This window comes from Heloderma suspectum, chromosome 3 (genome assembly GCF_057233095.1).
Source record: "Heloderma suspectum isolate Gila_16-S chromosome 3, 16-S_ref, whole genome shotgun sequence".
In the NCBI taxonomy this organism is placed as follows: domain Eukaryota; kingdom Metazoa; phylum Chordata; class Lepidosauria; order Squamata; family Helodermatidae; genus Heloderma; species Heloderma suspectum.
This window is the reverse complement of record NC_139460.1, coordinates 297,465,405-297,490,406: the sequence shown is the minus strand read 5'-3', so window position 1 is coordinate 297,490,406 and position 25,002 is coordinate 297,465,405. Positions and strand designations below refer to the sequence as shown.

Genomic DNA, 25,002 nt, shown 5'->3' with positions numbered 1-25,002 from the left:
GGGATGAGGGGTGTAAGTTTAGACAAAGTGCACAGGCATCATTTGCCACCTTGGGCAAATTACAACAGGCAAACTGCAGTACTGGGCTAATCCAAATATATAAAATTAGTAATTGTACAGCACCAATTGCAAATTTTAACTATATAGTCCTTTAAATACATCCTAGAAGCTTCTATGTAAGTATATTACAGAAATGCTTTTGATTTAGGTTTCTCCAAGTTTAAACGCTGGAGCAGATACTTGTTCTTGTCAAGTTTACATTTTTTAAAAATCCATCACAGAAAAAAATGGACTCATCAAACACTTACAATAATAATCAAAATTTACTATACTACACCATGCATTATTAAAAGAGAATTCAAGTCCTGTATTTATACTGTTTGGTGCCAAAGGTCCTAATCAACTTAATTGCTAGGAAGCAGGATCCAGGTCACTGATACAGGGAGCTTCCAGCTAATGGTATCAAATCTGTCCTCTTTAGTGGTCTGTCTCCTGTGCTGTCCCTGTCATGACTTCATCAATATTTGTGCAACTCTTTTTGCTCTGTGCTGAAAGCAGACTTAATTCAATTATAGATCTCAAAACTGATAAAATGGTCCTGAAGTGGAAAATGGGAAGAGATTATTGGCAAATGAATAAAGATTAGTATCGAGCTAACACACGAGAGTATAGCAGATCTTTTTTTTTAATCATTCCCTGTCTTAAGTCTTCTGGGAACAGCGCGTTTCCCTTCCCCTCATGCAGCACATCGATTTCTGAATTAGACTGCAATATTAAATAATTAATATACTTGCCATGATTGATGTTTTGCATTAGTTGAATATTAGGTTATCAATCAAAATCCACTTGGTTTAATGTAATAATATTGAAAAAGTGTCACTGTCTGTTCATCCAATTTGTGGTTGAAGGAGCACAGAGAGTAATATTGGTGTAACACGAGGTTCTAAAGCAGGAAGTGCTGTAGCTGAACATATGTAAGTCAAACATTATGAGACTTACAGACACAGCGGAGGTTGTCCTAAATAAACTTTGTGGCACCTGCCACTTTCAATGCAACTTTCCTTCAAACCCTATGGATTTAATTCATGTATTACGCAGTAAAACCTAGCTAAACCTACATATAAGGACAACAATTTAAAGAATCATGGACATAAAGAAGGCTCTCAAAGTTACCCTGACTCCAACTGCTTCTTGGCCTTACAGAATCATACAGTAGTAGGGTTGGAAGGGGCCTGTAAGACCATCAAGTCCAACCCCTGCTCAATGCAGGAATCTTAAGTGAAAGCATCCCTGACAGATGGCTGTCCAGCTTAGGGCAGGTGTTGAAAAGCCATCTCACATAGTGAGTATTCTTCACCAAACCCAGAGAACTGAACTAAGAAAATACCACAGATGCCACATGGAAAGCTGCTTTTTAAACTGAAGGTAGCTTCAAAAGCAGTTTGTGATAGTGCATAGGTATGTGCCATTCAAGGACAAAAAGCTAAGAATACACCAAACTCCTTGACTGAGCCTGAGCTGCTCATGGGATCCCAGTGTTAATCCTTGAGATAATTACATGATTTTACTGTACTTTGAAACTAATACAGTCAGGGCCAGAAATATTGGAACAAGGATAACTGTTTTGGCAGTTGGCCTCTGTATACCACCACATTGAAGTTGAAAGGAAACACACCCAGATGGGAGCGAAGTCAGGACTTCCGGCTGTAATTCAAGGGGTTTGACAAAAGTGGGGCACTAACCATTCAGGAAGGACAGCCAGTGGCATACACACACACCCATCGTTGGTGGCTCATAAATAATGGAACGAATGGCTGACAAGCAGCTGTATGGCCAGGTGTGGCCTGTTTCCTGGGTACCCCATGACCAAGCAAGCAGATAAAAGGCCTGGAGGTGGTTCTGAGTGGTACATTTGCATTTGGTAGCTGTTCACTGGAACCCCCAGCATGAGGTCCAAAGAGGTGTCCATGCAAGTGAAGGAGGCCATCATTAGGCTGAGGAAACAACATAAACCCAACAGAGAGATAGCAGAAACAGTGGGAGTGGCCAATACAAGTGTTTGGAACATCCTGAAAAAAGAAGGAATTAACTGGCAAGCTCAGCAACAGCAAAAGGCCTGGAAGACCACGGAAGACAACTAAAGTGGATGACCGCAGAATTCTGCTCATGGTGAAGAGGAACCCTTTCACAATATCTAGCCAGGTCAAGAACACTCTTGAGGAGGTAGGCATGTCATTGTCAAGAGATGGCTTTTTGAATGTAAATACAGAGGCTTCACAACAAGGTGCAAACCACGGGTAACGCTCAAGAACTGAAAGGCCAGATTAGCCTTTGCCAGCAAACACCTAAAAAAAGCCTGCCTAGTTCTGGAATAAGATTCTTTGGACTAATGAAACCAATATTAACTTGTACCAGAATGATGGGAAGAGAAAAGTATGGAGAAGGAAAGGAACAGCTCATGATCCAAAGCATACCACATCATCTGTCAAACATGGTAGAGGCAGTGTTATGGCATGGGCATGTATGGCTGCCAATGGAACCGGATCACTGGTGTATATTGATGACCTGACTGCTGATCAAAGCAGCAGGATGAATTCTGAAGTGTATAGGGCTATACTTTCTGCTCAGATTCAGCCAAATGCTGCCAAACTGATAGGACGCCACTTCATATTGCAGATGGATAATGACCCAAAACATACAGCAAAAGCTACTCAAGAGTTTCTCAAGGCAAAGAAGTGGGATGTTCTTCAATAGCCAAGTCAGTCACCTGATCTCCACCCAATAGAGCATGCTTTTCACTTACTGAAGACAAGACTGAAGGCAGAAAGACCCACAAACAAGCAGCAGCTGAAGGCAGCTGCAGTAAAGGCCTGGCAAAGCATCTCAAGGGAGGAAACTCAGCATTTGGTAATGTCCATGGGTTCCAGACTTCAGGCAGTCATTGACTGCAAAGGATTTTCATCCAGGTATTAAAGGCGATACTTAAGTTTGAAATGATGTTGATTTGTTCCATTACTTATGAGCCACCAAAGATGGGGATGTATGCATGCCGCTGGCTGTACTTCCTGAATGGTTAGTGCCCCACTTTTGTCAAACCCCTTAATTACAGCTGGAAGTCCTGACTTTGCTCCCATCTGGGTGTGTTTCCTTTCAACTTCCATGTGGTGGTGTACAGAGGCCAACTGCCAAAACAGTTATCCTTGTTCCAATATTTCTGGCCCTGACTGTATATTATTTGGAGAGGCGGAACTGAGGAAGCATTATCACAACTGTTTAGTATGCTTTTCTAAGCATAAACTATGGCAAGACTTATATGTAGCAAATTATTCTTTTTTATACCAGAAAGCACTAAAGGTGATTACAATTCAGGCTAAGTAACTGAGCAGGAAGAGCACTAGATTTATTAATATTCACAGTTAATTGCTTTAAAATAGGGCAGAAGAAGACCTGCCATCATTAATTTATATGATAATCAATATGTAGCTTGGGTACAAATATGTAGTTTACACACACACACACACACGCACACACACACACACACACCAAATTCTATGCCCCCAACAATATCTAGTCTGATCTCTCAAACTATTAACAAATGAAGTACAATGGGCACGATCCAGTACCATTAAAATGCACAACAGCATTCCATTGAATTTGTTGGGATGTTGATTGCAGCCTTAATGCATTTTGATACTTGATAAGAGGTATAATTTACTTTTGATTTTCCGTCACACCTATCCTATGTTTTCACTACTTTCCAAAACAAAGAACTACCTCACAAAACCCCACAGGCAGTATAAATAGGCAAGCATTGCACTCAACTAAGTTTGCATCATGTCCACAACAACCTGTAACAGATTAATAATTCCTGTATCATCATTTAAAACAATTCAAATATAATAACTAGATCTATTTCAATCTGGCTTCAGACCTGGTTATGGGACAGAGACTGCTTTCATCACCTTTGTGTGCAATCTATGCTAGGCTATGGACAAGGAGAGTGTGTCCCTGTTAGTTCTACAGGACCTCCTGGCTTTACATACCATTGACCATGGTATCCTTCTGGACCACCTGGCTAGGATGGAACTGAAAGGCATTGTTATATGGTGGCTCTGGTCCTTCTTGGAGGAGTGATTTCAGAAGGAGGATTCCTGTTTGATGCAATGGCCACTGGCCTGTGGTGCCCATCAGGGTTTCATCTTGTCCTTCATGCTATTTAACATATACATGAAACCACTGGGACAGATTGTCCAGACTGTTGGGGTTCAGTGCCACCTGTATGCTGATGGCACCCAACTCCACATCTCCTTTCCATCTCCAAGCACGAGGAGCCCCAGTGATAAAGCATAAGCAAACAAGCAAGTTAAGCACCTGTGCAAGGGGATGGTAAGTGAAATTATTTAATTATCTATTAAATTACCTCAGGTAATCATTTATAATTCATAAATAGCAGCTGAAGCCAAAACAAGGGCACAGTGAAGGGGAGCTAAATACCAGACGGTAACCTGTTACAAACTTACAGTAGAGAGCTGCAGTTTTTGTAGCTTTGCAGTAACAAAAATACTTGAGTGGTTTAAAAGACTCTCAGCCACATTTTTTTTTTTTTACTAATCTCAAGCTTAGAAAAGGGGAATAGAAGCAATATAGAGGTAAATATCAGGGGGGAATCCAACAAGAACTTACAGGTCTGCACTGACAAATATTCCTGAGTGGTTGAAAAGAACCTCAGCTACATATTTTAACTAATCTGAAGCTTAGAAAGGGGGAATAAAAGCAATTAATACCTCTATATTGACAAGAGCCACTGTTCAGGACTAACAAGTGGAAGAGTCTGCTTATAAACAGAAAAAAAAGTGGAGGCTAACTTCAGTTTAGGCGTTAAGAGCAGTTCAGTAAATAAAGCCAGTTTAAGAGTTCACTTTATCATTTAGTTTTTAAAGAAACTATCCACATGGAACTGAGTTCCACATGGATGACTCTCTGCATGCTGGACAGAAGTCATGGGTGTGTGCTTGGTGTAATGAGCTCCAGGTTCTTGGGGAACAAATTTGTTCCCTTGAGGCCAAGCTTGCGGACTTGGAGAACCAAAGAGAGGCAGAGAGGTTGGTGGATAAGGCCTTCAGGGATCTATTTGTGGTGTTCCAATCCCAGGTGATAGCTCTTCTGCTGTCACAGAGAATGTGGGTCTCGGGGAAGGAGGGAGTCATCCTGAGGAAGAGGAAAATGATCCCTTAGAAAAGACTCATTCTTCAGAAGACGAGCAAATATCCTCTTGCAGTGAGGATGTGCCTCTGGGGGGAGGGGGGCTTTCTGGTAGTGGGAGATTCAATCATTAGATACATAGACAGCTGGGTTTATGATGGGTGCGCAGACCACATAGTGAATTGCTTGCCTGGTGCAAAGGTTGCAGATCTCATGCAGCATCTAGACACCCTAGTAGATAGTGCCACGGTGGAGTCAGTGGCATGTTGGTATCAACAATGTGGAGAAATGTAGTCATGAGGTCCTAGAAGCTAAATTTAGGTTGCTAGGTAGGAGGCTGAAATCCAGGACCATCAAGGTGGCTTTCTCTGAAATGCTACCTGTTCTGCTTGCAGGGCCAGCTAGACAGGCGAAGCTGAGGAGTCTCAAGGCATGGATGAGACAATGGTGCAGAGAGTAGGGATTCAAATTTGTTAGTCACTGGGGAATGTTTGGGGACAGGCCAGACCTGTATAAGAGAGATGGGCTCCACTTGAACTAAAGTGGAAATAGACCACTTGCACTAAACATAAAAAAGATGTCAGAGCAGCTTTTAAACTAAACCCTGGGGGGAAGCTGACAGGAGCTGGGAAGCATCCAGTTCAGGTTAAATCATCCCAACGGGATGAAGATAAATGTGTTTTGGATTGCCCAAATGTAGAAGGGGAGGAAATAGTCCATGAATACATGGTAAAACATGATAGTCAATCAAAGAGGCCAAAGTGCAAAAGATGCACATGCCAGAGATATCTGGGGAGGGACACCATGTATAAGTGCTTCTATGCAAATGCTAGACGCCTCCAAGCCAAAATGGGAGAGTTGAAGTGCTTGGTTTTAAAGGAGAACCTGGATATACCAGCATTACAGAAACCTGGTGGAATGGAGAGAACCAGTGGGATATGGTGATCTCTGGATATAAACTCTACAGAAAGGACAGGGAAGGGTGTACTGGGGGAGATGTTGCTCTGTATGTCAAAGAGAGCATAGTGTCAAGCAGACTAGAACAACTGAAAGGGTAGACTCTTCCACAGAAGCGTTGTGGGTAACAATATAGGGCTCCAAAACTAATTTAGTGCTAAGAACATGCTACCGTCCCCCAGATCAGAATGCTTAGGGGGACCTTGAGATGGAATATGAAATCAGGGAGGCCTCCAAACGAGGAAGTGTTGTAATAATGGGTGACTTCAATTACCCCCACATTGACCAGATGAATGAATATTTCAGTTAGGAAAAAGTGGTTACATTTCTCGCTACCCTAAATGATTGTGCCCTAGAACCGACCAGAAGGAAGGCGACCCTAGTTTTAATCCTAAGTGGTGTCATCCAGGACCTAGTACGAGATGTAAATGTTGCTGAACCAATTGGACATAATGACCACAGTACTATCAGATTTAATATATGTTTGAGTGGAAAATTGCCCAGGAAGTCCAACACAGTCATATTTGACTTTTAAAAGAGGAAACTTCTCTAAAATGAGGGAACTGGTGAAAAGGAAGTTGAAAGGGGGAGTCAAGAGGGTTAAATCCTTTCACAATGTTTGAAGATTACTCAAAACCATAATAGAAGCACAGCTAAAATATATACCACAGGTCAGTAAAAGTAGTACCAAGTCCAAGAGGTCTCCAGCATAGGTAACGAGCAGTGTCAAGGATGCTATTAGAGAAGAAGGCTTCCTTCAGAAAATGGAAGTCATGCCCAAGTGAGGAAAGCAAAAGGGAGCACAAGCTTGTACAAAAGCGATGCAAGCAGACAATAAGAGATGCAAAAACAAGCATTTTGAAGAGCATATCTCTAACAATATCAAGGTCAACAATAAAGAATACTTTAAATATATCAGAAGCAGGAAACCAGCTAGGGAAGTAGTTGGACCACTGGATGACAATGGAGTTAAAGGAGGACTGAAAGAGGACAAGGAGACTGTGGGGAAGCTGAATGAATTCTTTTCATCTGTCTTCACTGAAGATATAGGACAGATACCTGTGCCTGAACTAATGTTTTCAGAAAGGGAGTCTGAGGAACTGAGAGAAATAGTGGTGAAAAAGGATGAAGTTCTCAACCTTATTCATAAATTGAAAGCAAATAAATCCCCAGGCCCAGATGGTATCCATCCTAGAGTTCTCAAAGAACTCAAATATGAAATTACTGATCTTCTAATCGAAATATGCAACATGTCCCTAAGATCAGCCTCTGTACCAGAGGACTGGAAGATGGCCAATGTAACAACAATTTCAAAAAAGGGATCCGGGGGCGATCTGGGAAAATACAGGCCAGTTAGCTTAATGTCTGTTCTGGGGAAATTGGTTGAAAGCATTATTAAAGATAAAATTAGTAAGCATACAGAAGGACAAGCCCTGATGAAAAAGAATCAACACGGCTTCCACAAAAGTAAGTTCTGTTTCACTAAACTTTTGGAGTTGAGTGTCAATAAACATGTAGACAGGGGTGATCCAGTAGACATTGTCTACTTGGGCTTCCAAAAGGCTTTTGACAAAGATTCTTGAGCAAATTTAGCAGTCATAGAAAAAGAGGAGAGGTCCTCTTATGGATCAGTAACTGGTTGAAGAACAGAAAGCAGAGAGTAGGTATAAATGGTAAATTCTCCCAATGGAGGGATGTAAATAATGGGGTACCACAAGGATCTGTATTGGGACCAATGCTTTTCAATTTATTCATGAATGATCTGGAATTAGGAGTAAGCAGTAAAGTGGCCAAGTTTGCCGATGACACTAAATTATTTAGGGTGGTTAAAACAAAAAGGGATTGTGAGGAGCTCCAAAAGGATCTCTCCAAACTGGGAGAATGAACATCCAAATAGCAAATGACGTTCAATGTAAGCAAGTGTAAAGTGACGCATGTTGGGGCAAAAAAAATCCCAACTTCAAGTATAACCTGATGGGATCTGAGCTAGTGGTGACCAACCAAGAAAGGGATCTTGGGGTTGTGGTGGACAGCTCGATGAAAATGTCAACCCAGTGTGCAGCTGCTGTAAAAAGGCAAACTCCATGCTAGGTATAATTAGAAAAGGAATTGAGAATAAAATTGCCGATATCATACTGCCCTTATACAAATCTATGGTGTGACCAGACTTGGAATACTGTGCACAGTTCTGGTCACTGCACCTAAAAATGGATATTGCAGGGCTGGAAAAAGTGCAGAAAAGGGCAACTAAAATGATAAAGGGTATGGCGCATCTCCCCTATGAGAGATGGTTACAACAGCTGGGATTGTTTAGCTTGGAAAAAAACGAGGGTAAAGGTGAGACATGACAGAGGTGTACAGAATTATGCATGGTGTGGAGAATGTGGATAGGGAGACAAAAATCTCCCTCTCTCAGAATACTAGAACTGAGGGTTATCCCATGAAGCTGATTGGTGGGAGATTCAGGGCAGATTAAAGGAAGTTCTTCACACAGTGCATAGTTCAACTGTGGAATTCGCTACCACAAGGTGTAGTGATGGCCACCAATTTGGATGGCTTTAAAAGGCGGTTAGATAAATTCCTGGAGTAGCTATTAATGGCTACTAGTCCTGATGGTTATGTGCTACTTCCAGTATCAAAGGCAGTACGCCTATGTACACCAGTTGCTGGGGAACATGGACGGGAGGGTGCTGTTGCACTTGTGTCCTGCTTGTGGGTTCCTGGTTGACAGCTGGTTGGCTACTGTGTGAACAGAATGCTGGACTAGGTGGACCCTGGGTCTGATCCAGCATGGCTCTTCTTATGTTCTAAATCCAAGGAAACTGTTCTTGTTTTAAATCGGTGTCTGATAACAGTAATGGACTGGTTGAAGGCGAACAAGCTTAATCCAGACAAGATAGAGGTGCTCCTGGTTATTCGAAAAGCAGATCAAGGAATAGGGACTCAACCTGTGCTGGATGACTTGGGCTCCCAATTTGGGTATACACCTGGATTCAGCCCTGAAGCTGGATGACCAGGTTTCGGCAGTTTCTAGGACAGTGTTTGCACAGCAGAGGGTAGTGTGCCAACTGTGCCCATTCATAGGAATGTCTGATCTGGCCATGGTCATGCATGCCTTAGTTACATCCTGTTTGGATTACTGTAACAAGCTCTACATGGGATTGTCTTTGAAAACAGTTCAGAAACTTCAGCTGGTCCAGAATGCTCTGGCCAGACTGTTGACCAGGGCAGGTTACAGGGAGCATACGACTCCCTTGTTACAACAGCTTCACTGGCTACCAGTCTCTTTCCAGGCACAATTCAAAGTGCTGGTTATGACTTATAAAGCCCTATATGGCTTGGGGCTACCACGCTACCTCAGAAACCACATTTTCATGTACAAGCCTGCCTGGCTTTTAAGATCTTTAGGACAAGCCCTCCTTTCAGTGCACATCTGGTACCAAAATAAGAGAGGGTGTTCTTACTGGCTGGTCCCAGGCTGTGGAACTCCCTGCCAAGGGAGGATAGGTTGGCTCCCTCTTTCTTGTTCTTCTGGCAACAGGCAAATTCAGTTTTATTCAAGCAGGCCTTTGGCGTGTAAATGGGTCTGTTAAATTGTGTGCTGTTTTTATTCTGTTATTGTTGTGTATACATTTGTGCTTTTAATATATTTGTTTTAGTATTGTTTTAATCAAGTTTTTATTTATCTATGATTTTAAGCCACCTTGAGTGCCATTTTTTCAAGCCCCGACTGGAGGAGTTGTCCTCAGAGAAGGAGCTAGAGCACCCAGAAGCCCAGGGTACCCTAGACTAGGGTCTGCCACATGACCCACAGGAGACTGAGCCCTCAGGGGAGGTGGTTGCAGGGCCATCCCTGTCAGGAGAAAGGGAGGCAGAGGCTGAGCCACTCCCTGATCCCCAAGAGCATCGTCACCTCAACCGACAGGCTAGTATAGCTCCTGTGGGAAGGAGTGTTCACCTTCAGAAAGGTCTCCTCAGGAGAACGGAACTCCTCAGGAGCAGGGCTCTGGAAAGGGAGCCCTGATTGCTGCAGCTGAACTCTGGGTGGGGTCCATCTGGCTTTGGGCTTAAAAGCCTTCACTAGAAACCCAGTCAGTATAATATAAAGCCTTGTCGGACTCCTCTGCAGATTTCAAATTCTTCTGATATTCTCATCTACACGAACACATGTTTTTTGTTGTAAATATAAATTAGTGATGATTCATATGCCTTAAGTAGCTTTACGTGTTGAACTTTGTCAAAAGCCTTTTCAAGGTCTATACAACATGCAGAAACAGCTCGTGCAATGTCACATGTTCTTTGTATAAACACCTGTATATTACTTGCATTTACTCCAATAATTTAGGAAGTGGCAAAGCAAAAATATATATTAATTTCTATGTCATTATTATTTTTCCAATATTCAATAAAAGGTTTCCACTCCTCTCTGAATTTGGGATTCTTCTGTCTACCATTTCTCAATCTAACTACTTCACTAATTTTCAATAATTGTGCAATTTGCCAAACTTTAGTAAATGATTATTTACATGTAATTGGTTTTATAGTTTTCCAGTTCTTGGCAATAATCATTTCTAAAGCCAAATTGGGTCTCACTGATATTATCTTCCAACTTCCTAAATACGCATTCATGAATAACATGCAGTAGAACCTTTAAGACATGGATCATTAAACTGATGACTCGGTGGTCTTCGCATTTTTTTAGCATTTTTTTTCTTAAGTATCGGTATAAATGTTGATAATAACCAATCATTTGGTATTCCTCCTGTTTCATAGATTTGGTTAAATATCTGTTACAGCATTCATATGGTCTTCCTCTAATAGTTTTAGGAGTTCTCGATGCACGTCATCTGGTCCTACTGCCTTACTACATTATACGGAAACTATAATACGGTTTATACAAGGAAAGACAGCACAAATACCATAAATTATGATAGCAAATGCAGGCCAGTACACCAGAGATGATAAAAAATACTATTTTGTATATAAATAGTAACTGAGAAGAGGACTTAATTGTCCTCACTGTATAAATAAATATTTCATGTGTGTATAGTATTTATTTACTTATTTATTTACTAAGTACTTGGCCTTTCTACCAAAAGTGGCACTCAAGATGGTTTATAATCTCTAATAAAACTTCATTAAAACAATAAGCAAATACATTAAAATGCAATTAAAAACACAACAATAAAAGAGTAAAAACAGCATCCTGCTCATCAGACCTGTTTACACACTAAAGGCCAGCTTAAATAAACTGATCTTTGCCTGCTGGAGGAAGGACAACAGAGAGGGAGCAAACCTAGCCTCCCTCAGGAGGGAGTTCTACAGCCAGGGAATGGCCAGAGAAGGTCCTCCTTTGTGTTGCCCCCAAACACACCTCTGAAGGTGGTGGTTTCGAAAGAAGGGCCTCTCCCGAAGATCTTAAGAACCGGGCAGAATAATACGGGAGAAGGTGGTCTTTAGGTAGCCTGGACCCAAGCCATATAGGGCTTTATGCGTCGTAACTACTTTGAATTCTGCCTGGAGAGAGACTGGTAGCCAGTAAAGCTGTTGTAACAAGGGAGTCGTATGCTCCCTGTAACCAGCCCCGGTCAACAGTCTGGCCGCTGCATTCTGGACCAGCTGAAGTTTCTGAACAGTTTTCAAAGGCCAACTGGTCTGAACTGACTAGTTCTTTTGTCATAGCAATCCAAACCCATTTGGAAGGTGGAACCATTCTCTAATAATTAATAATTAGTACAAAGCAAGAATATACAGAATCATTAACTGCTAATGGTGAATTGCAACTGCCAGTTTAGTAGCATCAGACTCCTAAAATCTCATTCTTGAGACTTCAAAGGATGTGGAGCAAAATAGTAGGTAAGTGGGAGGTTGGACATAATTTTACATATACACAACATCTAGTATTACCTGTTTCTTAGAAAGGGTGCCTGTTTTCTCATTCCTTGATGACAAATTGTGCCTCTCTGTGTAACCCAGATGTACTTGTCTGGTATGTAACCCTACTGCTTTGATAACAGATCTAATAACTTTCCTAATAAGAAATTTTGACAATGTTAATATTTGATAGCTACATTATATATTACGCACTGAAACTTTTAGATTAGCAGTAGCTTCATTGTTTCTAGGGGTTGTTCATCTGGGAACCCTAGTTCAGAACCAATATACATTTATACAACCCATCAGTGATGAACCCCTATATTCCAGTGTAAACCAAGAGTACCATAGTGTTTGGGATCTGGATCTGTGCTTAGAACCACAAATGTAGGCCAATATCTTGGTTTGGAATCTAATCCACCTTACCAGTTTAATCCCTTTTCACAATAGCCAACTGGTTTAAACTGACTAACTCTTTTTCATAAAAGTCCAAACCCATCTGGAAGGTGGAACCATTCTCTAAGTACATGTCTGACTGACTACCTTGACTACTTACATTCGAGCTTATTTTACCATTGGTTCAAACTTCACATGAGTCCTGTTTAGGCATTATTGAAACTAGTACAATTTACCATGTGAACTCAGGCAGGGCTGTGCTGAGTAGCCCCGCTCCTGACATAGCATCACAGTATAGCACCGCCCAAAGGCTTCCTCATGTACAGCACAAATGCCTGCAGCAGGAATGCCTTTGCACCTACAGATGTATGTGCAGAGGCTTCTAAGAGATCCGGAACCCTGATGATACAGGGGACATTTTACAAGGTTATGTTAAATTCTGTTTCCTCTGGTCTTTGGAGAAGTAAATCTAAAGCTCCTTTCTTTTTTATTATTGCTAGAGCTAGGCTGGACAAAGGGTCCTTGTAAATAGCAGGACAGCCTAGGGTTTTTTTCAGGCTAGTTTCAGCCTGTGGTAGCAACCTAATGTAATTCTTTTTTAGGGAAAAAACATTACAAAAACAGGAAATCCAGGAGTTGGGGACATCTCCCAACGACCACCATGCTTCATCACAAATTAATGGCAGTGATGGGATATGAATTTGAAAAGTTTTATGAGAAATTCCAAGTGAGAAAACTGTCTAAAGCCAATACCAAAAAGAGATTTTGAAAGTGGAAACTCAAAGGAAAACATAGAATTTTTTCTTACTGTTGGTTTTAGTTATGGATTGGTAATTGTTAGATGCTATTGAGGAATGAAGCTACTATGGATGCTATAGGATCAAGAAAGAAGCAGGACTCCCCTTGTTGTTCCAGTGACTAACGTGGAAGACAAGAGGCAATATCAACAAAGAAAACATCAGGAGAGGATGCTTGAACTCCAAATTGAACTTGCCCAGGCAAACCATCAGACAGCCAACAATGGATGGGGAATCTAGTCAGTGGAAACCCTGTATCTTCCCAAATTCACAAAAGGCAGTGATAGAGAAGCTTTCTTGAGCTTATATGAAAGAACCTACCAGGACACCAAGCAGGAGCACCTGAATTCAAACACTCTTAAATCACTGGGATTTTGCAAGAAATTTACAGGGACATCGGTGATCCCAAATATGGGGTTTATGATCTTTTGAAAAGCAGGATCAAGTCACAATATATTTTAAAAGAAGGAATCTGCCAGTCAGGAAAGACTTCCCACATGCTCTGTCATACCATCAAACTCCCTTAAATGAAGCATTTTGTGTATGTATCTTTCCGTATCTATTACAGTAAGGGTCTTAAGTCACCAGTAGTTACAATGTTAAATTGCAAACCCAAGTACAATCTCCTAATCACTGAAATATTGCTGTATAAAGCCTTGCTATTTTTCATCATTGTTACCACTTGGCTATTTTTTGCATGCATACATTTATGCACAGCTGTGGAATGCAAGCTGTATTTCTATACAGAAATAGCAGACCATGGTCATGATGGCTACAATCCTGAAGATTATGCATATGAATCTTCCTTTCCATAACTATGAATTTGCAGGTAACATGGGGAAGTATACTACACTGCCTATTAGCTAGTGGAACAGACCACCAGCACAAGAAGAACTAGTGGTTCCTGGCAACACTTGTTTCCAAAACAGGGCAATTCAGCGGAGCTCCACTGACATGTCCCATTCTGGAAATGGGCATTTCTGCTAATTTCTGGGGTTATTTCAGGAACCACTAGTTGCTGTTACACTAGAGGTCTATTCCACTGGTGCGACTGAACTGGAAAAGGTGCAGTGGCACTATAGGATACTGTCCAAGGTCTTCCAAATTACAGACTTTATTGTAAAGCTAGGGCCACAACTTTCTTTAGCAGTTAATCGTTGGCATTTCTCCACAATTCATCACCACACAGGTGGAATCTACACTGCCACAGTGATGTAACAAAGTTCAATCATATTCCATATTTAATTATGGTCCACAAGACAAAACAAAACAATGGGCATGACTGGGAATCTTCAAACAAAAAAAGGCCATTACTCAGTAATAAAGACACCTGTGTAAATTGCCTCTTTTATTTATGAAATAATCACCTGCGAAGGAGGATATAACATGGGTCAGAGTTGAGGTTAAATTATCTTATTTAATTTAAATTGCAATTGATAGAAGCAGACAACAAGTACTAACCAAACGAGAGCTGAGCATACTTGGTGCTTTAGCGAAAGATGTATCCCTGGAAGGAAGCCATCCTGAATGAAAAGACAGGAACTTTAACAAGAATGATAAAGAAACAAGTAACATATTTTCAAAAGCCATACCTATCTAGATAGGAGGCCACATCTGACAATACACAGTGCAAAGATCAATTTGCCTCTGACTCCAGATTTAAAACAGGAAAGATAGACAGATGAGCAATATACTGTCCTAGTTGATGGAAATTGCATTATGTTGAAAATCCAGTCCAACAAAGCCCACCTTCGCTACCTTTTCCTTTTATAATTGTTTTTTTAAAAGAGGATCAGAGCTCAAGATTGCTACTTCACTGAGATTATAATGACTAGCAAACAAACCTTGAACAATATGAAGTACATGGTTAACAACTCAAAGGTCTTGTCCATTAGCTTGGACAAGGTAAGTGAAAAAAACCCTCCCTCGCACACGTAAATGATCAAGAAGTGTGACATTCACCCCTGCCCCTTCTGGAACAAAAAAATAGACAAAGCAAAAACTATACAGCTGCTTAGGATTGCTGCTTCTCACAAACAAGCCTACATTTGGATATTTCTATGCATTGTAAACTGCACTGGTATTTTGTGCTGGCAGTAAGTACTCATACAAAGGGAACTGATTGGTCCAAATACTGTCTGAATCTGTAATGTGCACCTCTGTGAGGAAAATGTCTTTGTAGATATATCACTTCTAAATTACTATGGCTGCAAACATGCTAATGACAAAGCATGCTTGTAAAATGTTGTTTGTAGCCACTTGTACCATTCTGCCAGGAGCAGCAACCCTGGAAGCCTAACAGACTTCTCTCAACTCCTTGGTATAGGAAAAAGGTCCAGCAGCCTCCACTGTCACAAGACCTTTACAATGAGTTGTCACATCTTACTTTTTAACTCAATGTAAAGAATACAGAGTGATCATATTATAATCATGTGCTCCTACATTACTGTTCCTGTACCAGGAACTATAGTGAACCATACTTTCATATTCTAAACAGTTTAGAAAAATTAAGCTTCAGTCAAATACAGCCTGACTGCTCACTTGAGGGAATGATATTAAAGGCAAAACTGAAGTACTCTGGCCACATAATGAGAAGAGAGGATACCCTGGAGAAGATGCTGATGCTAGGGAAAGTGGAAGGCAAGAGGAAGAGGGGCCGGCCAAGGGCAAGATGGATGGATGATATTCTGGAGGTGACGGACTCGACCTTGGGGGAGCTGGGGGTGGCGACGGCCGACAGGAAGCTCTGGCGTGGGCTGGTCCATGAAGTCACGAAGAGTCGGAAGCGACTGAATGAATAAACAACACACTATGGATCACTATGGCAAGGACAGGGGCAGTCTAGAACAAATAAAGCACCACTTACTCAAAATGTTTGTGGAAAGTACATGACCCATATTCTTTACCTGGCTCTCTACCTCCATCCAGTTCTCCTTAATATGCAGCCCCCAAAGAAGCAGAGACATTTTTATATTGGTCACCCCTTCCACAATCTTCTCTAGTCTGAATGCAAAATACTCAAATGCAGGGATGGGAAACCTCCAGCCTGTGAGCCTAATGCAGCCAGTGAGGGTCTCCAACCCAGTTCACATCACTGCCCAGGCTATGCCACATGCCTGCCTTGTCCCAGCATGATCTTCATCCCCATGATGGCATGCCGGCTTGGGAATTTCAAACCTCCCCAATCAGCACACCACAAGGGGGATTAAGGTTAGGCCCTCCCTGTTCCTGAATTAATCAGAAAAGTGTGATGTGGATGGTGCGTGCATGTGTGTGTCCGTCTGTCTATTTGTCTCTCTGAGTGGCCACATCCACTCTGAGCTCTGGACACACTCAATGCTGGCATATGGCCCCTGGGGGATTTCCCAGGTGGTAATCTAGCCCTTGGGCCAAAAAAAGATTCCCCACACCTGCTCTAATAAATAAGTGTTTCAGGCATTCCTTCAGTGTGGAGACATACATGACAGGACTGTCAGAGAAAGACATGCAGAATTGTGTATCAGCATACTAGTGATAGCTAGCTAGCCAGTAACATGCTAATCCATGATATCTAAAGGCCTGCATACTTAAACACTGCATACTAAAGTTCTTCAAATATTTTAGGTCTGATACTTAAACACTAATTTCTGCTATTTATTTCATTTAAAACATTTTTTAAATATTCAAATAACTGATTGACAGGAACATCTGTCAAGCATCATTGTACTGAGGTCTGCTATAAATGTCCAACATAACCAGAACAGCCAGGAGCTAAGGGCATCAGCAGATCATTCAATACCCTGACAAGTACAGTTCTTTCCCTGCAGAAAATGTGGAATCAAAACCTTAAGTGCTCCAAGAAATCATTGGAATCCAAATGCTTCTGCAGCTATACTGGCATGATCTGTCCAAGACCCATCCCTAAATAATATAAGCTTGGGACTGGACAATAACTGGCAAGTATTCCGGTATATAGAGGATTTTGTTAAGAAAGGAGCTTATTCTGAGGAGCTTTTGAATTCCACCATGTCTTAAGGTTGTGCATGGGTGTCTGCAGGGCAGGGGGGGGTGTTGTCCTTGCCCCCACCAAATCCTAAAAGTATTTATTTTAATGTACACAGACACATCCAGCTAATCAACAAAAGGTGTAGAGTGATCTCTGAGATGTTTCCTATTGAGAGTGGCTGCCAGACTCGAACTCTCAGAACTTTTCTGGAGGAGAGCCTTCCAGGGCCAGCAGGTAGCTCAGATGAATGCTGCTTGTTCTGATCGATTGATTATCCTTCTGCAAATGTTACAAGATTTGGAAGCCCTAGAAATACAATGATAATATACACAAAGGAGCTGGGTGCTTTCTGTGATCAGGTGTGGCACATGGGGGTGCTGCTTTTTGAGGGGCAGGTGGGAGTGGTGGCCAAGAATAGAAACCAAAAGTGCTGACAAAGTTCTCAGGAAATGGGTAGCAAAACTCCCTCTCACGGGAAACAGATACTCAGTGCTACTGTTTTGATTGACTGAAGGTTGAAAGAAAGGCATAAGGGTTTTCTATATAAAGTTGCTAGAGAGAGAAAGCGAAGAAGCTGAGTTGTTTCTGAGTTGTTTAGCTCTGGATATCCACAGCTACGTCAAAAAGCAGAAGATACCTAGTGAGCCCCAGACACATACTGAAGATACTACTTCATCAAACATCATGCAAGTAGCACCCAATGTGTCAGCCTCAAAAGAGACAGAAAATATCCAGCTACAAGCAGAGGCAAGGCATGACAACATCCCAACTGAAAATACTGAGGCAGCTACCAGGACTGCATAACTTGAATGACAGGAAAAGCTGGGTACAGGTAACTATATATCAAAAGCAAATCCTTTATCAGATGTATTAAATTTGAGCTGCTTACACAGTGCTGGGCCCTTACAGAAAGTTATGACTTCAGGCATGATAGTACAGGTCCAAGGCGATTTCACCTTGCATGGCTTTCTAAATGTTATCCTTGGTTAGCATACCCTGCTGTTTGAAAGGACCTGTATGCTGTTATTGCATTTTATTTCCCCAGCCAGCAATACGAGGGGTACAGGGCACATTCATTACCAAAGTTTGTATCAAGTACAAAGACTTCAATGAAGCTGCAAGAGAGCACTCAAAAAGTGGATGGCACATGCAGATGCTTCTAACTACCTTTCTGTCATGAACAGGAAAAAGGTGTCAATTCAACAGCAACTTAATAAGTCATATGCAAGAGCTATAGAGGAAAATAAGTAGAAGCTGTACTCTATAATATCAACCATTGTGTATTGTGAATCACATGACCTTAATCTTTGCAGCAAGACCAGTAATACAGGTAACATGATACATTTACAGTTTTGTTTTGAGGCAGGGGATGAAATATTTTTAAAAAAACATTTGGAAAGTGGGGCAAGGAAATGCTAAGTACACATCTGCAAGAATACAGAATGAATTAATAAAGTCATGTGACTAAATTTTTAGGGAAGATACTATTGTGAACGGTAACTCTTCCATGAGATTCTCAATTTTAGCAGATGAAACAGCAGATATTTCTGGCATACAACTATCTGTAGGTGTAAGATTTGTGGAAAGAAAGTGATGAGAATGCATCTGTACATGAGGAATTCCAGTCTCAGACCAAACTACAGTAAGCCTATCCAACACGAACTTATCTTCTTGTTCTGGTTTTGGACTAGATCTCAATAAGTTAGCTGGACAAGGATGCGATGGTTGTTCAACCATGGCAGAAAAAGAAGGTATGGTCACCCATGAGGTTGTACTTTCCAGTTCACATTCCTCCACCTCATTTGTAAGAATATCATTAATGCTATTAGGAGCTTTTCTAAAACACAGAATATCCACTGCATACCACATATCCTCCAAAACCAGTGACCATGTTTTTAACACAATTTGGATTTTATTAAATTGTCTTCTAACTTCCAAGCAATACAAGTAAAAAATTAGAATAAAAACTTCATTAGCTTCTCACCTGCTTAAAGAGAGAACCCATTTAAAATGATGTTATGTCAGAAGTTAGTGATAAAAATGAAATGGCAGAAGGAAAAGTTCACAAAGTGTGTCAGAGTCATTATCTAACTATGCCCAAAAATACCAAGAGAAAATTAGTTATAGAAAGAGACAATTTCACTTCACAGAATATTTGTTTTAATGCTTTATTATGTTTAAATAACTAACAAAACTCAATGGATTGGAATAGTACGTTAAAGATGAATGAGGTACATATAAATTATTTTATAATTGCCTGGCAATTATTTTATCTGAGATTTTATTATCTGTATCCATAGACAAAGGGATATAAAAAGCTGAGAATGAGGAAAAAATATGGACTTTCCATTGTCAAAATTCTAGTAAAATATTAGAAAAAAAATATTTTGTTTAGCTACCATCAGATACAAGTAGCATGCACTAACCATCAGTGAATTACATTTAAAGCTGACATTATAAGTGCAGATGACTAATTGATTTTCCATTTTCAAAAAGCATACAAATATGTTACATTCACCTAATTACTACTGTACTTAAATTAATGGAATTTCATTCTGCTAGTAACAATATATGTATTCTTAAACAAATGTTTGGAAATACAAGATTAAAAACTTCTCCACAAAGAATAAACTCCTAGAGAAAAGATGCAAATAAAATTACTATCATAATCTTTTGTTTTTTATTTGCAAGTATAAAACTGAAGAGAAACAAAAGCAGGGAACACAGCATCTGTCATATCAGAATATAAAAAGATGATCCTGGCACAAAATGAAAAAGCTGTAATTCATTTGCAAATCAAGCCTGCCAGTTCTATTTCAAGCTGGCGGTAACTGTCAAGAGTTAACAAGATAATCACTTTCAATCCTGCCTTCAATGGTACATTACACTGTTATTCCATTCAATAAGGCCGTTCTTTGGGGCACTAGATGAATGGTTTTCATTTCTAACTCGCACAAAAAACTTGCAAAAAAAAATCCACGGGGCTTAAGAAAAAAAATCCCTTTATGGGCATTTATCTGCCGGCACTTGCTTTTAGGCAAAATGAGATATTTGGACACATTGGTGTCCATTCATTTCCTCTATTCCTTCAGGTCCTCAGTCTGTTTTAAACGCATTTGGCACACAAGGATGAATTAGATGGATTTTTTTTAAAAAAAAATGAATCATATTAAACAAACACTTCTAGAAAACTTTTTTCTCTTTATTAAGCTGCCTCATAAGGCAACAAAACATTTGAAGTAAATCATTTCTAAGTTTTAATTTCAAATAAATTAGTCCCATAAGTGCCACTAACACTAAAAATATAAAATAAGCTATTGTTCATTAAATATGAAGTAACTTTAACAATCATGAAACAAACTTTAAATTAAATAAAACTATTAAGGACTATTACATTATCCTTACTGAACAATTAAATAGGTTGCATTACTTTTCTACTTATTAGCAGAATATTTGTGTTCAATATTTTATTAATATTATTATTCGTAATGATAACAAAACACAAAAAGTGGACTCTGAGAGCCCTAACAGTTGTAAAGAAACTTATACTTCATCCTTAGAAGGATAAATGCCCACCACCTATTATTTAGTGGACTGAAGATCTTAGTGCTCTTTGCTACATTTGAATGCATTTCTTACAGTCATCTATTTTGTCTGGATACTTATTTAGATGTATGGTCTGCTTATATTAACACGTATATTTGAATCAGAAGTGTCAAAACTTCTTTTTTAATCAATGGTGTTGTGAACAGTTATTGAGATTGGATATGCTTTTATTCTTGTTTTTTCTTGCGTTCTTTCTATCGGTATTATTGTTTGTGTACGTTATAGTCACAAAATAATATCTGAAAAAAAAATTCCTTTTAACAAAAAACAGTGTTTGCAATGACTACAAAGTGTCATTGATGTAGAAAATATTTTAAAATTCAGTCAATGAATCAGATAAAGATAAAATGACAAGTTTTCTGAGAAAGTGTAAATATTATATAACAATGGCTTGAATTCAGAGATGCCTTACAAGAGCGGAAAGGCACTTCCACTTGTGCAAGAGGGGTACAGGGGGGCATGGCCCAGGAAGCCCTGTTGCACAAGTAGAGATCTGCTCAGTCATCTGTGGATCTAACCCAATATAAATATTAGAAAAAAATATAATAAGCATGGAGATGTTATTGTCTTCTCATAACTTCCATATACAAGAGCAACAAGCAATCTCTGAGATGAGTTAAGGTTCTCCAGCCTGTTTTGTTACCCATATAAAATGTCCCACCCAAAACATCAATTTTCAATGATGACCTGTAGATAGATTCTTAAATAAAATAGATTCTTATTGCTGTTATTCTGTCCTTTCCCCAAAATTCAGGAACCACCATGATACACATATTTTATGTAATGTGGATTCTTTGCACAAAATATTCTGATCCTCTTCATATTGTCACCTGACATACTGTCATTGTACATTAAAATATCTTCAGTTGCTCAAATAAGGAGCATGTAAGATGCCAGTGTGATTATTGGTTAGCCTACTGCTGTGTTCACACCAGGTCTGGATCTGTGAGTGGGAAGCATGATGGTTTACTTGGTTCAACTCGTAGAAAATTCTCTACATTTTACAACTTCAAAGACTTACCCATATAAACTATTACCAGAGGATAATTCAGTCAAGTACTGTTTAAAATCAGATGGATAATTATAATCATCAGATGGATAATTATACTTCATGCAGAAGGAATTCCTCCAGTTGCCTAGTAAACAATAGCATTATAGGCTATACTCTTGCCAAATTAATCTCAGTTGGTCTGGTTAATCCAGACATGAAATAAAGTCAGAAAAATTTGGAAGTAAGACCCTCAAGAGGAAAAAGTAAATACAAAAGTGGTCTCATGGTTATAGATCTTACCTAGCGGGGACATAGGCCAGATGTTTTAGTCTCGCTTCCCTAACAACAGATCGAGAAATGTATTTACTTCTCTAGGTTTACAGTCAATGAACGTTATAGTACTTTATGGGAGACTGAGCTAGATTCAATATGATAATGGTCTATGTTTGTAATTTGGGAGGCATGGAATATTTAGTTCATTATTAGCTATTTTGTGATTTATAAGAAGCTCAAAGGAGAATTCTATTTATGCTGCTTCAATTGTCTATGAATACATTTATTGGCATTTGGTTAGGCTGTTTACTACAAGATTATCAAAAGTACATTACATGAATTGTTGCCAGATTTGCCCTTCAGGGAGCAACAATAAGGGAACATTATACAAATAAAAAATGTGTTGTCTGTACATAACCATCTTGTTTGATATCTTGTTTGTTTTAAGTGAAATGTTAATTGTGAGTGGACTGCATATTTCTGACTGTTTTATATTTAGGGCTTTTTTTATGTAAATGCCAATGATCCAGGTGACTTCTCAATAAAATAACATGTGTAAACAGTATGTGTATTTACAGAGAGAGAGACAGAGAGAGAGAGAGAGATCTTGAGGGGAGGGGGGAAGCTAGATAGCTCCCCTGCAATATATATGGGGAACCAAAGATAAGGAAAATAAATAAATCAAAATTATTCTTTCTGGGCAAAATCAAAATCTTCTTGCTGAGCAACAGTGCTACTGGAATTCATCTGAGAGTGTTCAACAAGTTGGGGGAGCCAACTGACAAATTCTAAATTAAAAATACCATGTCTTCCTAGATACTAACCAATGAAGTGTTTCTTAAGTTTTTATAAGCAATATGTACTTCAGCAGATACATAAAGTGGTAGGTATTTATGTGCACACCCATGCTCACATACAAGCAACCTGCAGTCAAAGATTTGACTTAGTTAAAATCAATATATGAAATACACACACACACACACACACACACACACACACGCACAGCTACCATGCCCCCATCACTCCCTGGCCACAATTCCCCTTTCCTCTACAGCTCCCTTGTTTTGCTGCTTTGCTACCACTGACAGTGCACAACCCCTTCAATCCACAATTAAGAAGTCCTCTATGAACTTCTCATCCAGCTTGACCCATCCATTTTGCTAGAAGAATCAGCACTGCTTTTGAACAATTTGTCACTTCATTCTGAAAAAGTCAGAATATTCATCTGTATCATAGCATTGGGGCAGAAGAACCATTCCCACTCCATCCAACTAGATTATTTTCCTTATCTAGACAGATGTGTCTGTGACTCACCTGACCAAGAGAGAAAACTGCAGCTATATGGACAGATACCACTCAACAAATCCCAGCAAGTGTTCCAGGTTTCAAGAACTGATTTATATGGTTTATGGTCCCTGAAGCATCCCTCAAGCCAAACAACACAAAGTGGTACCACAAAATATAGATTTATTGCTCAACAATCTTAGAAAATAACAAAATTCTGCAAAGATGAAACAAGCAAGACATGTCACTAAATAAAACACAATTAGGATTATTAGAAGCATAGTAGAAATAGTGGCTAGCATATATCTTATTAAAATTAAATTATTATTCCTCTTAAGCAACAAAACAGTCATCATTAGGCTCTTATATTTACCTAACTGGCAGGCATGGTTGGAAGGCTTAAGAAATCATGTTTGGTAGGCTCTTCATTCTTCCAAGATCTCTATGCTCAACCATGTTAAAATCTCACTGTTTATAACATTCTACCTAACATTAGCTCAGGTCTTTTATATTAAACAAACATCTAGGCAGCTTCACTCAAACAGGAGCTTCAGACCTAGACATGGGTCCTGCCCTTAACTCCAGGAAAACCTCTTCCTAACACAGCCAGGCTTACTGTTAACCTGAGAAGCACCAAGCTTCTAAAGGTCCATAGGCAGGAACATGCCCAAGACATGCTCACTGGGATGGTGGGGGCAGGTTCCTGCCAAAAATTCCTCAGCTGTGGAAAGTTCCCAAAGGGGGGGGGCAGGAAGGCACAGACCCATACGTGCTATGCACAGAGACTATGTAGAAGAACTAACCAACCTACCTGCAGCAAGCTCCCTTATCCAAGTTCTAGGAACACATTTTTGCATTCAAAGCTAGCTCATAGCATGTACAGAATTAATCACTTTGCACTTACAGTCAGCACACACAAATTATAATGAATAGTGGTCCTATAAAATTCAGTTAATTCTTGTCAACAATACACATTACATTCATACTTTCTGACAGCATCTGAAATGCCATTTAAGGGTGGGTGGGGAATCTCCCTCAAACCTGACACAGGCCCTAAAGCCAGGGTGGAGAACATATGGCCCTCCAGATGTTGTTGCACTGCAACTCCCATCATCCCTCACCATCTGCTATGCAGTTAGGTTTGATGGCAGTTGCAGTCAAACAACATCTGGAGGGAGACACATTACCCACCCCTGCCCTACAGCAACACAAACAGCAGACCAAACACTGTACAGCTGGGTCATCAGGAGGGCTGGGAGAGACTTTATTAAATCCACCTGCCCCAGCTCTCCTAATACTGCCACAGTCAGCAGAAGAAGATAACGTAGAAAAGACGGTAAGCCTACAGTCTGGGTAAGGGGAGTCTTATCCCCCCATACTCCTGCCTCCCAAGACATCTGAAACACCTTGGTCCTAGTGACCATTTAAGGGTTGATGGGATCTTTCCTCCCAGGCCTGATACAGGTGGCGGGCCTTCAATGGTAGGTCAACACTCAAGGGTTTGAGTGTTGTCATTTTGGATGGACAGCAAAGGTGAGGACCAGGCTATTAAATTACTTGAGAAGTATTGACTGGAATATCTTTAGACTTCCCTGATAAGATAGGGACTCTTGACTGGATAAAGGATTGCGATTTCT

At 40.1% G+C, this 25,002-nt stretch overlaps 1 protein-coding gene across 9 annotated transcripts in view; it reads right to left on the bottom strand.

Annotated features, from left to right (window-relative positions):
* The window catches only part of RSRC1 (arginine and serine rich coiled-coil 1), a 350,934-nt gene that overhangs the window by 204,480 nt on the left and 121,452 nt on the right, over window positions 1–25,002 (bottom strand). The window contains exon 5 of one of the 9 annotated variants that reach the window (XM_084847362.1): window positions 14,688–14,749. The exons of the other annotated variants lie outside the window; for them this stretch is intronic. Within the exon in view, the coding sequence (XP_084703488.1) occupies window positions 14,688–14,749 (62 nt within the window). The remainder of the gene's footprint in view (window positions 1–14,687; window positions 14,750–25,002) is intronic. 9 annotated transcript variants of the gene reach the window in all.